At 36.6% G+C, this 17,616-nt stretch overlaps 1 protein-coding gene across 10 annotated transcripts in view; it reads right to left on the bottom strand.

Annotated features, from left to right (window-relative positions):
- HDAC9 (histone deacetylase 9) overlaps positions 1-17,616 on the bottom strand; it is an 825,995-nt gene that overhangs the window by 60,060 nt on the left and 748,319 nt on the right. For all 10 annotated transcript variants that reach the window (XM_053926230.2, XM_053926229.2, XM_053926235.2 and 7 more), the window contains one exon: positions 433-566. In XM_053926230.2, the coding sequence (XP_053782205.1) occupies positions 433-566 (134 nt within the window). The remainder of the gene's footprint in view (positions 1-432; positions 567-17,616) is intronic.

The raw sequence follows: 17,616 nt of genomic DNA on the forward strand, positions 1-17,616 counted from the left end.
TTTAAATATATTACAACTTTGTCAATTATACCTTAATAAAGCTAAACTTTTTTTAAAAAAGCTTTCTCCCCTATGAAGTAACATAATCCTACCGAAAATGTCAAGAGATTTTCTTTGAGTTATCTCTTTTTCAATGTTCATTAGTGAGGTCAATATGCAAAGCATTTCTCTTCCCAAGGGTTATCTTATTTATTGAGTTCTGCCAATAAGTTGATTGAGGAGGGTGCAACGTAGATTCTATAATGGGGCAAAAGTTACTGCATATCACATGACAATATGCAAACTTCCCTTACCTGAGGCTTATCTTCTTTCTTAGAATTGTACTGAGTACATGGAATTTTTTTTTAAGACAAAAACATGCATGCATATGTTCCTCGTCCTTGACCCTTGTTTTTTTGTACTTTTAGTTTAGTGTTTTTTTTTTTTTTTTACCTCATTTCCAAGAAGGGCATTTACACAAGCTTCTGATGCATCGCAGATGGCTGTGAGGTCATGTCCTCCTTCTAGAGCCAAGACCACGCGTCCATTAGCCAATGTCATCAATTGCTTCGTCAAATGGCCAAAGCCTATACCATAACACACACAAAAAAAACATTTCAAAGTATTAAATCAAGAGAGAACATTCTGTAGAATATTAATAGAGCATTTATTTTTTGCATGTCCTTTCTCAGCACTTTCCACGTGCTAACTCATTTAGTACTCACAATAACTTGAAAAATTAGGTCCTATTATCTTTATTCACAAATGAGGGAAGCAAAACGCAAGACCCTAATAGCTAAGAAGTATCAAAACCAAGATTTGCACCAGTCACTATGGCTCTAAGCATGGCACAGAACAATCACAGAACGTGCTCTATGTACCTGGAAGGAAAAATTAGTATATGGCCAATGTTAATAAGGTAAATAATGCCATCCGCTTGACATTTGTTTCCATCATCTGCCTATATCTTTATTAAAAGGAAGTTTTCTATGTATCACCTCAAATTACTATCATTAGACTTTCACGAGTATATAAGAATTCCAGGTTAGACACAACCTTCACAACATTTGGTGTGATTGGCCAAGGGGGTAGGTGAATAATGGCCTGTTACAGGGTTCTCATTTAGTATAAATAGGGACCTTTCTACTTCTATACTTTGAATTAGATTTCATTACGGATAGATGTTGGATTTAATTAAATGGCTTCTTACACCAAAAAGATGGTTTTTCTCTTATAATTCTGTAGTTGAGTTGCATTACTATTCCTAATATTAACCCATGTTGAATTTATGGATTCAAATGTTTGCTTGTGATGTATTACCCTTTTTATACACAGCAGGATTTGTTTCACTAATGTTTTGTTTAGGGTTTTTTCACCTATGTTCATGAACAGGCTTAATCTAATATTTTCCATTCTTGTATTGATCATAGTGACTTTTGACATGGTTGAGATACTCTTTTCCCATTGTCTGACTCTAGAATGGTGTGTAGAAATCCTCTGTAAAACCATTTGAGTCTTGCATTTTCTTTGAGAAAGATTTTAAACTATTGATAGAATTTCTTTAGGGATTATAGGACTACTCATGCTTTCAATATCTTCCAAAGTTATAGTTGCATAGAAATTTATTTTTTATTTAAGCGTTCACATTTATTGAAATAAAGTTTTAATTCTCTGCATTTTCTTATTTGGAGCTCTAATTAGACATACATGTTCATTGTCATTATATCCTCAATGTTTCTAAGTTTTCTTTCATGTTTTCTGTGTACCTCTCTGTCCTGCATCATGTATTCTTTTGATTTAGATCTATCATCCAGACTCGTTCTCCAGCTGTGTCTAATCTGCTGTTTAACACTTTTACTGATATTTTCATTTCAGTGAATATATTGTTCAATCCTGCATGTTCCATTTGATTACATGTTATATCTTCCTAATCATTGTTATAGTTTCTCACTCTTTGCTTATGCTTTTGTTTCTTTTTTTAGATGTAATTATTTTATATTCTGTATCTGCTATTTGAAGTCCTTATCATTTAGTTTTAGTGTTTGTTGTTTCTTCTGATTAACCACCATGATATCTTAATTTTCCTATGTCTCTTGAATTTTTTGAACTCATATCCATTGGAACTTAACATGTGCGAAGTATTTGAAGCCTGAGTTGAATGTGATATTTATTTTTGAAACCTAGGATGAGTGTGATTTTGTTTGCCTCTGCTGGACAACTGGGACACTACCATCTAGGATCAATTTTAAATTGTTAGATTGAAGGGCTATTTGTTAATTACAAATGTGGGCCCCAAAATTTGCTTACAAAATCTTATGGAAAAGAAATTCATTGTTTTCCTTTTTAAAATTTCCTCTGAAATTCTATTGATAGCCATAGCTGAGATAGATGTATTGTTTTTATTCCGCATTATTTCCTTTTCTCCTATTCATCCTTTTCCTTAGATTTGGCCCTTTGAAATTCCTTCTTCCTCCTGGTCTCCAATCAAAACCCTTCCCTTTGTGGACACAAGGCTTTGACTCTCTTTCCTGTATGTAGTAGCCTATAACATTCAAGCTCTAGCCAACGAGGCTAGCATTTGCCCATGTTCTTTCATCTTTTTAGAAGTCATTCATAAACTCAGAAGAGTAGTTTTGATATTTTCATCTAGGAGTATTTCAGGTAGGATATGTAGTCCTTCATATTGCTAAATGTAAATGTTTCTCATTCAACATTTTAAAAAGTTAAGATTTCATTCAACCTGCCAAATTTCAGGGGCAATTGCAAATGATAAAAAAGAATAGGTGAAAATAAAAAAAAACATGTATTTACTATCACATTTTGTTTTTTTAATGTGCTTTAAGAACTTGTAGAAAATAAACATTTAACTTTTTAATCAATTATATTTTAAAATAATTAATAGATTTTATTTTTAAAGCAGTTTTGGGTTTACAGAAAAAGTCTGCAAAAAGTACAGAGTTCCCAAACACCATTCCTTCCCTTCAATGTTGTTTCCCATTTTAACATCTTGCATAAATGTGGTATGTTTCTTAGAACTGACAAGCCAATATTGATACATAACTGTTAACAAAGTCTATGGTTAGGATTCATCGTGTTGTACGGTTCTACAGGTTTTGGCAAATGCATAATGTCATGGGTCCATCACTTTATTATCACACGAAATAGCTGCACTACCCTAAAAGTCCCCTGTGCTCCACCTACTCAACCCTACTCTCTACCCCACCAACCCTGCAAACTCATAATCTTTTTTGTATGTCTATAGATGTCATTCATTTGTCAATATTTACATTAATTCCAATTTTTAATTTCTTGTACTATTCATTCTAAAGAACAAAATTATCTTATTTTTCCTTTTTTATATGATACTTATATATTTAGAATATTTCTATATCTACAAAAATTGAAAGAACAACCTTCCATATAGAAATACATGTTCTGCATTCTGCAAGTGTACCTAGGCTGTTTCAAACCCAACCTCCAGCCATCTCTTAGGTCTTTTGTCTGAAAAGAACAAAAATTCTTAGAATAGAGTTAGAAGAACTAAATGAAAGTCTATAAAATTTGTCAAGCAATGAGAACCCCCCCCCCGCAACTAAACCAAGTTGCTTCCATTTTGGGACAATTAAATAATATCATCTTAATCCTTGGCATGCATAGAGATATCCATCCAATAAACAATGTCTAGAATTTCAGCTTCAGTCTGGTGCTTGAGGCTAGCCATGGACAAGCTGCATTCCTTTCCCCACTACCTTGAAACACTTCAATGAGTTGAGTCTATCCACTCAGCTATTATTTTGATGGAAGTCAAAATAGTCACTGTGTAATAATCCTATGTTTCTAAATAGCTGGCAAAATATTCTAAAAGTGATTTAAAAATTAGGTAACAAGTTCTTTCAAATATTGCAACATTTCTCACTTCCTATGGACATCATTTTGATATCAAGAATCTTTTCCACAAGCCACTTAGGAATGAGACTGACCACACTAAACTTCACCTCCTTATCTGATTACTATAAAAAGAATAGTAAACATTTGGAAATGTGTAACGCAAAGATCTGATTCCTAAAGCTTAGAAATGTTCTTGGTCTACGTCAAGGTTAATAGCATATAGTAATTAGTTCCACTCTAGAAAATAAAAAAGCAAACAATACTCATAATACTCACAGGCAAATTTTTCTGATACTCATATTGCTAAATATTCTGAACAACTTTTCCTATAACCTAAACCAGGCTACAGTGACAACTCAAAAACATATGATAATGAATCAAGCCAGAACACCACCTCTTTCTTACTGAAGGGTCCTAGCCATCACGAATTCAATGATCTAAAGTCACTGCTGAGCAGATCCAATCACATGAATTTAAAAGCAAAATGGAGCGAAAAAGTCCCAGATCTGATTTAAATTCACTCTTTCCTCTGGGAATAAAAAAAAAAAAAGGCCCATAAAATACCAAACTTAGATGGGATAGTAAAAAATGGAAGGGGAGAATGGAATGAAGCTAATCTTTGATCTCTATCCAAATTCCTCTTTCTTTTACCTACAGGGTTTATTTCCATTCACATGTTACCCATGTGATCTCTGGAGCCACAGACTGAGGCAGCTGAACTCTAAGCTATGCATGCGGAAAACATTCAAGTAAAGAAATGAAATTTCTACACGCCCTCTCTTCTAATCAAAGTAAAGAAGTCAGGAATAACTATTAGTAACCTGAGTTCTACTGTGTTCATTACTGCTGTATGTATGTGTATGTATATATAGGATTAGAAAGGCAAAATGTGGCTACCAATTTCAAGGTATTTTTTCAGGATACATGAGATAAAATTTTCAGTAGTTTGTGTGTGTGTGTGTTTATCTGATTAACAGTCATGTAACATATTTTTAATAGGCATAATTGAAAGCTTAATTTAATAGTTTTTACTTCCAGCTTCACAAGAAGCACAAAAGCTCAGCCTATTTGTCACAACATACTTAATCTGCACAGTTGAAAAACTGTAGCAGAGACCACAGCTAGCAATGTTTTCGTCAAGAGGCCTGGAGAACCCTGTGTGAGGGCTGGTGGTGACAACGGGGGAAAGAAGGGGAAGGGTTGTCAGGAACATGTATAAAGGACACACAGACAAAGCCAAGGGGGTTAGGATTGAGGGTGGGAGGTGAGGATGGCTGAGGTGGGGGGGAGTGGTGGGGGAAAATGGAGGCAACTGTGCTTGAAGAACAATAAAAAAGAGAGAAAGAAAAGAAGTAATCCGGTGAGAAACATGTCTGTAAATATGATATATCTTGGGCCCAGTAAATCATTAGATATGGGAATGGAACTGGGTTCTTGGGTCCAGATATACCTTAGTTTCTGAATTGTATTGTGAGGGAAGTACAGAGCTGAGGGAGGAGCCTGAATGCCTGGGGTGATGAGATGGGCAGCTCAGGTGAGTGGCTCAGAATAGGTACCTATTCACTTAGAATCGGTGCAGCAGTCTTCCCCACTGTGATAGAACTCTCTAGGAAGGACATTGTTCCAAAGTGGGGTGTGGCGCCGTAAAGGAAACCTACAAGGAGGCGCTGACAAAGCACTACTGTGACAACCACAGTGTTGCTGGTGCACTGAGGAATGCTATCTGTTGTCTGGTTGTGTGAAAAAGCATTAACTTAACTTAATCTAATTTAATTTAAACAACATTAAATTAAAAGAACGAGCAGGAAGCTATAGTGGAGCAAATCATTTCTCTTGATAACCATACATGAGAGAACTGGTGACTACCAAGACCGAGACACGACGGAGAAAGAGAATTGGAAGGGCATTTTGGTTAAAAAGCCTCTGTTCATTCCTGTTGACTTACTAGAAGCAAATTTAATATCTTTGCTTCTAAAGAGAGTATTTAGTAAGTTGTAAATGTGATCGTAGTTTAACAGTTTCAGTTTGAATTCCTGATGTTCCACACAGCTTGTTTCTGAGAGGCCGTGTTGTGTCAGTACTTTTTTAGCTCAGCAAAATTGTTGGAAATGAAAAGTTGGTCAAAGAAGGCTCAAAGAGTAACTTTGGACAGGTATTTAATAACTAACACAAAAGGACTCGTGCTTCATAATAACACATCTCAAACACTTCTCTACAATGTTTCCCAAACTGTCCCCAGAGAAGAGCGGTAGTGAAAGGAAACAGCCCTGACTAGCTTTATTTTAATTTGCATTTAAAAACAACTATTTTAAAAATCAAAATTAGCACAAGTTCCCTCTAGAAAATTTGGAAAATAATAGAAAAATAACAATAAGATAGTACAATAAATATGCTGTCATATACTATAACATATATTGTCTGCTATTTAATAAATAATAAACATTAATAAATAATTATATATATATAAAATAATAAATCTATAGTCCTACCAACTGGAAGTACCAATTCCACTTGTGTGCTATTTTATGCTTGTTATTTTTACATATTTTAAAAATAAAACAGGATCATATTGTACTTTTTTAAACTTACATTTACAAATATCAATTTAGTGTAGAACAGTTTTTGTGCATTCTACAGTATTATTTCTTTAATACACTATCTTTTTTTAAATTTATTTTATTTTTAGAGAGAGGGGGAGAGGTAAAGAGAGGGAGGGAAACATCAATGTGTGGTTGCCTCTCCTGTGCCTTCTGCTGGGGACCTGGAACACAACCCAGGCATGTTCCTTTGTAGGGAACCTGTCTGCCTGGCAATGGCAAATGTAGCCCAGCCCTATTGGAAAGCCCATAGGCGCATGTCGGCATGCAGGATGCCAAACCCACGGATTGGCTTTTCTTGGGAAATCAGGCCTGCATTATACCTAGGCTGCTTTAAGGCTTGCTTTTGCTAAAACTCCCTCACCCTGAGTTGAAACAGCAAATGCTTACTGCATATCTTTAAAGTAACTTCCTGAAACCTGTGTTAATCCTCCCAAGGACTGAAGTGTAACCAGACCAATTACTCTTATCGTTCCCTTGCATTTTCAACATTTTTTCCTTGTTAATGTGTAGGAAGTAATCAGTAACATCCTTTCTTTTCTTATCTGTAAAAAGAAATTACCTAAAGCAAACCTAAGCATAATGAATGAAAACCTTCTTTGATGTATGCTATTAAAAAGCCAATAAAAGCCTGTCCAGGCAAGGGTCTTGGTGCTCTCCCCTTGAGAGAGTGGCCATACCATCCCTTTTTCTCCACAGGACTTCGGTAGTCCATGTGAATTTGTTTTGTCTCATCCACAACACCATGGACACTGCTGGCCAGAGTCCACGTCATTCCTTGACTGGGAAGTGAACCAGTGACCCTTTGGTTTGCAGGCCAGCATTCAATCCACTGAGCCACACCAACCAGAGCTACACTATCATTTTAAACGTATTAATATACCAACCAACTCGCTATTTTTATGTATTTAAATTATTACTAGGTTTTCTGTTTTATATATAAGGTTGCAGAAAATACCCTCTTGTATGATTGGAGGGGTCACTCTATACTGCACTTATCTGATTCTATTGTTATTATGTATTTTTTTAGAATGGAAAGAGGCTTGATCTTTATATTGCTATCCTTTTTCAAAAAAACAGAGTATGAGATAGAACATAAACAGGAAAGCACAAAAGAGCAAAATGGGAACAGAGTACAGTGAAAACTTTATAAACCTCATTCTTTTACTCAAAAATGGTATTACCTTATTTTATTACATTACAATATGTTCTGATTCTGACTGCATTTTAATTGAATTTATTGAGGTGACACTGGTTAACAAAATTACAGAGGTTTCAGGAGCACAATTCCACAGCACATTATCTCTACACTGTATTGTGTGTTTACCACCCCAAGCCAAGTCTCCTTCCATCACCATTTTGTCTTGCCTATACCCTTAACTTCATTCTTTTATTGCCTATGTGTTTGGCAATGCCTGTGGATCACTGAAACATCCTTATAGAAGCTCAGAGAAATAAGAGATACTCTGAAAAAGTCTGTTTTTATTAAGAAATTGACAGTAGTGTTCTGGAAGTCTCTATGAGGCCAAAACTAAGAGAATTCTGCTGGAAGTTGAAGAGGGACTTCTCTCCAAACTACAACTAATTACCATCACTATTCTGCCATTCTGTCATAGATCAGACTCCAGATTCAGCAGCCACCTCCAAAGGAAAGGTACCTGAATCTTGATTCATTTGGTTAATAAAGAAACTGACATGAAGTGATTGATTAGAAAAGTTATTTTATTTCTACTTATAAAATCCTAACTTTGCTTATATCAATCTCCCATTCACTACTAGTGTTTTTCTACTAATATTTTCTGTATTTGTTGAGGAAACACTTCAAATATAAAGAGCAAAAATGGCTCAGTTTTTTGGAGCGTTGTCCCATGCACCAAAAGGTTGTGGGTTCAATTCCCACTCAGGGCACATATCTAGCTTGCAGGTTTGATCCCTGGTCAAGGAGTGTGTGAAAGGCAACCCATCAATTTCTCTCTCTCTCCCCTGCTCCCCTTCCTCTTGCTCTAAATTCAATAAATATATCCTTGGGTGAGTATTAAAACAAAAAAAAGCAAAAATGATAGTGGCAAATCCCCACCCCCGTGCTGCCATTTAGCAGAGGTAGTGGAGTGAAAGTCAGCAGTAGTAACACTCTCTTTTGAAATATTGACACCTAATGTTACTGCCTTATATCATTTTTTAAAACTTTCTGATATGGCTAAAAAGCCTCCATAGAAAGAAATTCATGTATTTTTAAACAGGTTAGTTTCCTTTGAGCCTGACAGTGTGTGAAGACTTCACTGCAGGTTTAACATAGTAGGTGTCCCATTTTAATTTGAGAGTTTACTCTGCCCATCTACTGGCCTATTTCTATAGTCCCATCCAGGAAGGATCCCGGGAGAATGCACATCCTGTGAAGTCTAACTACAAAACTGTAGCCATTTTCCTCTCTGAACCTCTTTGTCATTAAGTTACCATGTTGTTCTTTAGGAAAATGCAGTCAAAGTCAAGTTGAGAGAAGTTTGGGTAGCATGTGGCGGTCTCATGTATGGTGAGGCTCTCTCGCAGGACTTCAAAGCAGAATCTGATTGTTGCAGATGGGAAGAAGGCTTTCCACAGAAATACCTTTTTAAGGCTCATGGTGCTGTAATTCATATGGTAGGCACTTGTGATTCATTCCTGATGATGTTGGGTCATTTAACTCACAAAACCATTGTCGCTACCATAAAATCCTTTCATCTGTAGCCAAAAAGGTTTATTTCATGCAAATGAAAATTTTTCATTAAAGTATCACCTTAATAATGGGCAAAGATATATATTTTCTGGTCATGTTTAAAATGTAAATTTATGAACATATTCTGAAGATTCATTTCATGTTATGATCTTTATTTATTTGATGTCCCAGGACTCTTTCCAAGTTCATTGAAGCCGGAAATCAATTTTAGAAGAAATATGGAGATTATTATCATTAAATCTTTCAGTTGGCTTATTCCAAGCAGCCCTGTAAATACTGCATATGTTTCAAAGAAGGCACTTTCAACCATAGTAAAAATCCTTTTACTGTTGTAGCCAGTAATGCACTAGGAGGTACGTTTATATTCTCAGCGCTCTTCGAAAACAAATGAATAGTAGGTGTGTACCCTAAACAGAGCCTGAGACAACAGAACACACTGATACCATTATTTCTAAAAAATGAAATTAAAAAATATTTATCCTTAGGAATTTCCAAGGGTAAAATGGCAAGAAAGGCTTACTGGTATTTTGACCATCTGTCTATCCATTCGTCTACATATTACCAGTTATTTACTAAATACTTCATATGTGCCACAGATTTATAGGTAAATCTGATACTTAAAAAAGATACGTGAACCTGATTTTCTCACCTGTAAATATGACTAAGGATTACTTATTCTACTTCACAGATTTGAAATGAATACCTAATTATAAAAAGCCCCTTCAAAAGTAAAAAAAAAAAAAAGACAAGCACTGTGCATTGAACTGTGCTTCACACATAACAGGTACTTAGTTTTTACACTTTTAAAAGATTTTTTAAATTCATTTTTAGAGAGGGGGAAAGGGAGGGAGAAAGAGGGAAAGAAACACTGATGTGTGAGAGAGACATTGATTGGTTGTCTCTTGCACGCCCCCAACCAGGGTCCTGGTCTGAAACCCAGGCACGTGCCCTGACTGGTTTACGAGACGACACCCAACCCACTGAGCCACACCAGTTGGGGCAGTTTTGATATTTTCTTTAAAAGAAGATTTTAATCATAGAATTTTAAATGTGGAAATAAATTTCAATTTATATATTCCAACTGTCATTTGAAGAATGAGGAAATTAAGACCCAGAATGTGAATTTTCAAAGCAAACAGTTAACAAAAGAATTGAGGCAAGATCCCAAAGCTTGCAGTGAGTGCATTTGCCACCAATCAGCCAACTCATCGATCCTCACATCACCCATATTTTCAGATGTGATTTCCAGTTCAAAAGGAACTTTAGAAAGAATTCCTAGACACCAAATGGCTTTAACAAATCATTGCTCTGGTGTGTTAACTGTAAATAAACCAGAAACATGTGAATTTAAATTTCCCTTTAAAAACATAAACATTAAACCAGTGAGAGAAAAAAAAAAATCCCTAGAAAATTCTTTTGGACATTATAGGAGCATTCCTTCCCAGCCTTCAACAAAATTGTTTTTGCCAAACCCCAACTGCGATTTGATTTGCCAATCACTAGTTTTTGCTGCTGTTTTCAATAAGGCATCAGACACATGGGACCTATTCTCTCATCGATGCTCATGCATAATTGGCCAAGTGAGATGGAGCAAGAGCAGGACAGACTCACACTAAGCAATGATGATCCCATTACAGTAGTTTGCACTACTCAGATTGAACCAATATTTACTGGGTACATACACTAATGATAGCTAGGGAAATTCAATGATGAATAAGATATAGTTCCTGCTTCCAGTGAACTAAAATGTAAGGAAAGAGTACACAGATGACTATAATTTAACAGAAAGGTAATTGCTATAAAATAAACACATTTTATAAAGCTTTTATAAGGCTTCACAGTGGGATGCTTACTTGTTTCCATTTCAACTGAAGAGTATGGTAGGTAGGATTCTCAGAATGACCCTGAATGACTCTTGCCCTTGTATAATCTCCCCCTTTTTGAATGTGGATGGAATCTGTGAATATTATATAATCCTGTGATATAGAATTTTTATACTCCTGTGAAAAAGGGATTTTTCAGTGAACTTTGACTAAAACAAAAGAGAGATTTGGGGCAGTGCTGGAGGGGAGATGATCTAATCACATGAGACCTTTGAAAGCAAGGAGTGTTCTTCAGCTGGTTACATAAAAAGAAATTAGAGAGGTTTGAGGCATAAGAGGATTTGATGCACCACTGCTGGTTTGAAAACGAAGGAGACCCGTGTGAGAAGGAATTCTGGTGGCTTCTAGCCAGCAAAGAAAGGGGGATCTCAGCCCTGAAACTGCAAGGTACAGGATTTTGATCAGCAACTTGAGTGAGCTCAAATGAAGAACCTTCCTTGGAACCTCCAGATTAAGGGTCCACCCTGGCTGAGATCTTGATATCAACTGTGTGAGACCCAAAAGCAGAGAACACAATTATTAAGTTTGCCTGTGCTTGTGGTCCATAGAACTGTGAGGTGGTAAATGAACAGGGGTTTAGGTTACAAGTTTTCCCACATCTCTGAATATACTACAGGTCTATCATAACTCCGCTTTAGGAGGTAAACTGAGATGTAAGGAATGACAATGGTAATTACAACAATTAGTGACTCTAAAATATTTGTCCTGCGCCAGGTCCTGGGCTTTCTATAGAGGTTTCATTCAATCCTCACACCAACCTCATGAGGGGAACATCCAGCTTTCTACAGAGGAGCAAACAACTGGAAATCAGGAATGTCAGGACTCGATTCAGGCTGTCTGAATTTAGAGTCCGAGGTCTTAGCCACTGAGCATAATGCATGTTTAAATAAATGAGAAGAGCCCACATAATATTTTTAAAAATCCGCACACATAAAATATGTTTACTTTTCATTTAGAATGAGATGATGTAACCAACGCATGTCACCATGTGCCCAAAGAGTTCATCTGTTCTCACTGTTCTCTACCACAAAGCACCAAATGCCAATATGCTGAGGTGTAAGGCAGGGGCTCAACAAATAGTCTCTAGAATCTGGGGGAGGCAGGCTGTTGGATGAAAACTAGGTTGTGATGAGTTTTCAGTTGTGATGAGATATTTCAAATAGAGTCAGTGCTGCTAGCTTCTCTGTCTCCCTGAAACAACGCCAAACTCTATGGGTCATTTTGCTTAAACAACAGAACTCCGCTCCTGGATGAACTTGAGTTCATGTAGAATAGGAGATCTTCCTCAAGCAGAAATTTCCAGAACTGCGAACTCTTTTAAGGAAATATAGTAAAAAATGAACTATTAAAAATAAATAAAATAAAATGAATGCAAAGAAAAGGACCAAGGACTCCATGAAAGATGTATGATCATTGGCCACATCAGGCCGGACCGTGCAAGGCTTTTCTAACTAATGTATCTGGTGCCCAAGGAGTTCTAGGAGGTCTTATGTGGCTGAAGGACTGTAGATGTTAGAAGACTGTGGGCCTGCAGATGGGCAAGCATGGCAGCAAACACTCTAAGCGCACCAGCACAGAACAGTGAGCTCAACACCCCAGCCACAAAACCACCTGTCATTGGCTTCTCACATTTTTCAGGATTAAATTCACAGTCGTCAAGCCATGGTCTGTCTCTCCAGCCTTATCTTTTGACATGCTCACATACTCCTATTTCCCTTGACATAGATGTAACTATTTATGCAGGTTGATGCCCACTGCAATCAAACAATACTCACGGTTCTGAGCTTCTGCCAATGGAATGTCCTGTCCACATCCAGCTAACTCCTAGTCAACCTCTAAATTCATCATAATGAACATCCTGAACCCTCTGTGCAGTGTAGAATTGTATCTGTGTGTGCCCTTGGCATCTATTTCTCTCTCTCTCTAGTCCTTAATTTGTGAGCTCACCCTATCAGGCTGTACACTGCTAGCAAAGAGGGACCACATCTTGCCTGACTTTCTATAGCCACTGCTTAGTGCAGTGCTGGGAATTTTCAATATGCTAACAAAATAACTGATATATGCACACTAAATTTGACACTGACTTTATGGACCTGGCTGAAGGTGTGATGACAACTAAAGTGTATATGGAACTTAATGAACGGTAGGCTCTGTCTAAACACTTTATAACTTATTTAATGCTCACACACCCACACATATGAGGTATTACCACTATTCTTATTTTAGAGATGAGAAAACAAACACAGGAAAATTAAGCACATTGTCCAAGGTGTGCTTAAACCCTCTGACTCTGGAGCAAAGGTGTGACTTAAACCCTCTGACTCTGGAGTCTAGGCTCTTGAACCACAATACTCACCTTTTTTGATTTGGGGCCCACAGTGGTACTGGCTGGATAGCAAGTTTTGGAGCAAAGTAAAGAAAAGCAAAGCCCTGAAAAATGTTATACTCATGATATACCTACTATAGAATATCAACTTTCCTTTCTTAAAGAGTGTTCTTAAAAAGATAGTGTGAAAATTATAAGTAGAAAATCTTTTTCAAAGACTGACTAGGACCAGTGCTGGGGAAGAAATTCAGATCCAAAGAAATGTAAAGGCCAAAGAGAAAAGTCAAGTCCTTGTCACAGACTGTTTCTTACACAATTCTATAAAGTGTATAAGAAAATTCATTTAGATTTACACACAGTGAAACTGGAACACCTTGTCTTCAAGGGGACTCAATAAAACAATTGTGGTTGGTCCATTCAAAAGATATTTGTTGATTTCAAGTGTACATTTCTATGATACATGACCTGTATTTTGCATTGTGTGCCCACCACCCAATGTCAAATCATCTCATGAACCAATGTCACCCCAACAAATTTAATTAAAAAGATTATTTGTTGAGAAGCTACTAGGTGACAGGGACTGTGATGGCCAATGAGGTATGGTTTTGAGCACAACCAAGACAGTCCCTACCCTTACCCCTCATGTCAGTTACTAAACTAATGTCAGTGAGAGCTAACATCACCAGGCCCATCCTATGTGCTTGAAATGCATTCTCTCATTTAATTATCTCACAGCTGCCAATGTGGGAGGCTGAGTTATAAAGAAATTGACTTGCCCAAGCTACACAGTCAGTGGCAAACTGTACTGAGAAGTTGGTTGGTTGACTCCGGGACCTGTCCCCGAATCCACTCATCTGTGTGTAAACCCAAATAATGTTGAAGCACCAGTCTAATGTATTGGTGTTATATTTATGGCACCAATTGTGTCTGAATAATAACCATCAATTGTCAATCAATGTAAACCACTTTTTTTATTCAAGCTCTAACTTACATTCATACAAATAAATTTTCAGAAAAAAACCTACTTTGATTTTTCAGATATTGTCAGTTGAAAGGAAATATATTAGTACCCCCACTACTCCCACCCCCTCCAAAAAAATTCTAGTTCTTTTTGAACTAACCTTTGAAACTGAGTTTTCATTTCAAATTTAGTGTGACATTAATTAAGCTCAGATAATGATGGTCACAGCAATACTTGTAGTACCATTTTCTTTCCCCCCCTTTTTTGCATTTATAGGAGTTAGCAAAATTATGCAGGTTTCAGGAGCACAATTCCATTTTTAAAATGTTCACCCACTAGTTGATACTATCTGTCTTTATGGTTACTTGATGACTACCTGCTTTTTAAAGAATTGATGTTTCCAACTAACTACCTGACACATAGTACCCTAAGTTATTTGGTCTTTTCTTTAAAAACAAACAATAAAAACCCCTGCTGCTGAATTTCAATATATACACTCCTCAAAACAGATAGATGACTATAAACAAGACAGAGGATAATTTATCTGCAAAGAACTGATAAGTATCAGCTAAATTTTAAAAGTTTGTTGAATGGTGGAAAAACAAATTAGTCTTTTCTAAGTAAAACGAGGACATAAGTCTCACTGCCAAAACATTCCTTAGAATTTCATTTCCCAAATGACCTAGGTTTTTAATTTCAAGACAAAATACCTGATTTTAAAAGATAAGTATCTACCCTCTGGGAAAAACTGATGATTTCTTATTTTTCCCTGCTGTAAAAGGAGGTTAGGGAACCTCTAAATTAAAGGTTGCAAGCAACCATTTAATTTAGATTAAATTAGACAGCAATTGTATGTTAAATAAATATGAAATGTCTCCGAATGGATTTGTTAAAGATTAAGAATTCTGTAATACTTGACTTCTATTACACATTTGTTATTGCTGATTTTAGGAATAAATCACCATTTAATTGAAATACTTAAAGAACATTTACAAAGTAAAGTATAGCATTCAGCGAAACCCATGAGAATCTAATGAACCCAATAGGGTAGCTCTTTTCAAAGTATCCCATTCTCCAACATTGTGGCAGAAAACCTGCATTGCAAACATGGCCAGGATCTGATACAATCTTTACAAATGCTGTAATTCAACTTGCCAATATGGACCCAAAAAGGGTTTCATTTTAAATATTTGTCATCAGAGTGGTTTTGGTCTATTATATGCTATTCCCATTTGTGATTTAAAAAAACGGAATTAATTAAAGGTAGATGAAAATAGGAACTCTGCATATCCATCAAATGCTTGAATATAACTATCGTTCTTTTGGGAAAAAAATTACCTCAGAGTAAATTTCACTGTGGTTTTTATCCTTCATTCCCCATGCCCCTCCCCCAGCTTTTACAAGTTGAAGACCTGCAACAACATGAGAAAGAAGCATTCCCTTGATCACGCATCAGGTCCTGCATCATAAGCACAGTTTCTTTCTGAATGAGACTCAGTATCCAGCTCAGGTCCTGTAAAATACTCTAAAACCTTCAACATGGCAAAAACGGTATTTCAGGAAGGGTGGTGGCATTTTAGGTAAAATACCTCCAGGCACTGAAGGGATCTGAAAGATGACAAGCCTGTGGAATTGAACGTTGTGAGAGTGAAGTAAGCAGAGGCCAGATTTAGGATGGGTAGATAGATCAAAGATGAAGAGGAGTAGCCACAACTTTTAAGTCTAGTTGGGTATCTATCAGAATAAATGAAGATGCATGATCTGCTGGTAATTGTAGAATCATTAAAACTTAGAGGTCATGGATATCTTTTAACAAGTGTCTGTAACAAGACTAGACAACCAATTTTCGAGCTAAAGATGATCACAGACTCACCTGCCTAGAAGTCAAGCTGACATACACTTGGTATATGCAGCTGTTGAGTACATGGCTCCTCCCTTAGAGTGTCAGTTCAGATTCACTAAAAACAGTTAACATTTCGGGATCTGCATGTTAATGGACAGACCTATGGCTGGAAAGTGTGGTCATTTTATTAAGCTGTGACCATCAGCATTTTTCTTATCCCAAGTGTCATAACTTCAGGGAAAAAAAAAAAGCAATGAGGTGGCCAAAATTACCTAATTAAGAATGTATGACAAAAGAAATTCAAAGTGACTATTAAAAGAATATGGCTTTTAACATAAGCAACATGTATGAAAAGAGTTGTGTAACTCATAACTACGTTCAACCTCAAATTTGCTAGAGAAATTACTTCTCTTAAGAGATAACCAGATGTTGTCTGCCAGCTGCTTAAGCCCTCCCAAGGCATGTGTTGATTATTACTTAACGAATGTTAGTTTCTAAGAAAAAGATTATCTAGCTTGTCTTGTGAAGCATTGGTGACATAACCAGCATGGTACCTCTGATTCTGAATTTGAGTAACATCGATGACATTAGATCAACAGTTACAATGGGTACTGTCAACTAAATTCTAGTTCAAGTTCTATGACCTGGTAGATAAAGGCAACTCCCATCTCCAGGTTTTTATTTTTCTGTGGGTCAAATAAAGGGTTTGAACTAAGTCAGTATTTCTTAAAGTGATATTAACCACACTGGCTTATCAAAATCATATGGGTGTTTATTAAATGCAGATTCCTGAGCCTCATTAATAACCAAGTTTGAATCCAGATCTTTCAGGTGAGACCCAGACTCTGCATTAAAGTAAGTCCTTCAACTGAGGACTGAGAAACAGCTGACTACAAACTCTCAAAGGGTCCTTTCAGTTCTGTCATTTGGGTTGATCCTTTGATATCTTTTATAACTTCATAATAGTCAACCACTCAAGCCTACCAAAAACAAGCAAAATTGGCCCAGTTTTATTTTATCAACAGGACAGATAGGCACTAAAATCAAAATAATAGAGTGCATTGTCACTGCAGGTTGGCCTTCCATGAAACTGCATGGAAGGTAGCATTTCAACCTGTCCTCTCACTGCTTCCCTGCCCTGGGCTGCCCTCAGCTGCCCCTTCAAGGGCTCTGTTCCTCTCCCCCGGGTCCCTGTGCCATACACTACTTCCAAGAAGGGTGCTCACACAGCAAATTTATGTCAATGGCCTATCTTGTCAGAAAGCTTTAGACATGGAGGCCTCATTTCAATATTGAAATATTAATATTTGTAAAACTCATAAAAACTGCCTCACTCATTGTAAGAGGAGTTACATAACTGTCTGTTAATCCTGGAATGATAAAAACTTTTTTCTACTATTAGGAAGATTTCTCAAGTGGAACTCTG

This window comes from Desmodus rotundus, chromosome 6, assembly GCF_022682495.2.
Source record: "Desmodus rotundus isolate HL8 chromosome 6, HLdesRot8A.1, whole genome shotgun sequence".
In the NCBI taxonomy this organism is placed as follows: Eukaryota; Metazoa; Chordata; class Mammalia; order Chiroptera; family Phyllostomidae; genus Desmodus; species Desmodus rotundus.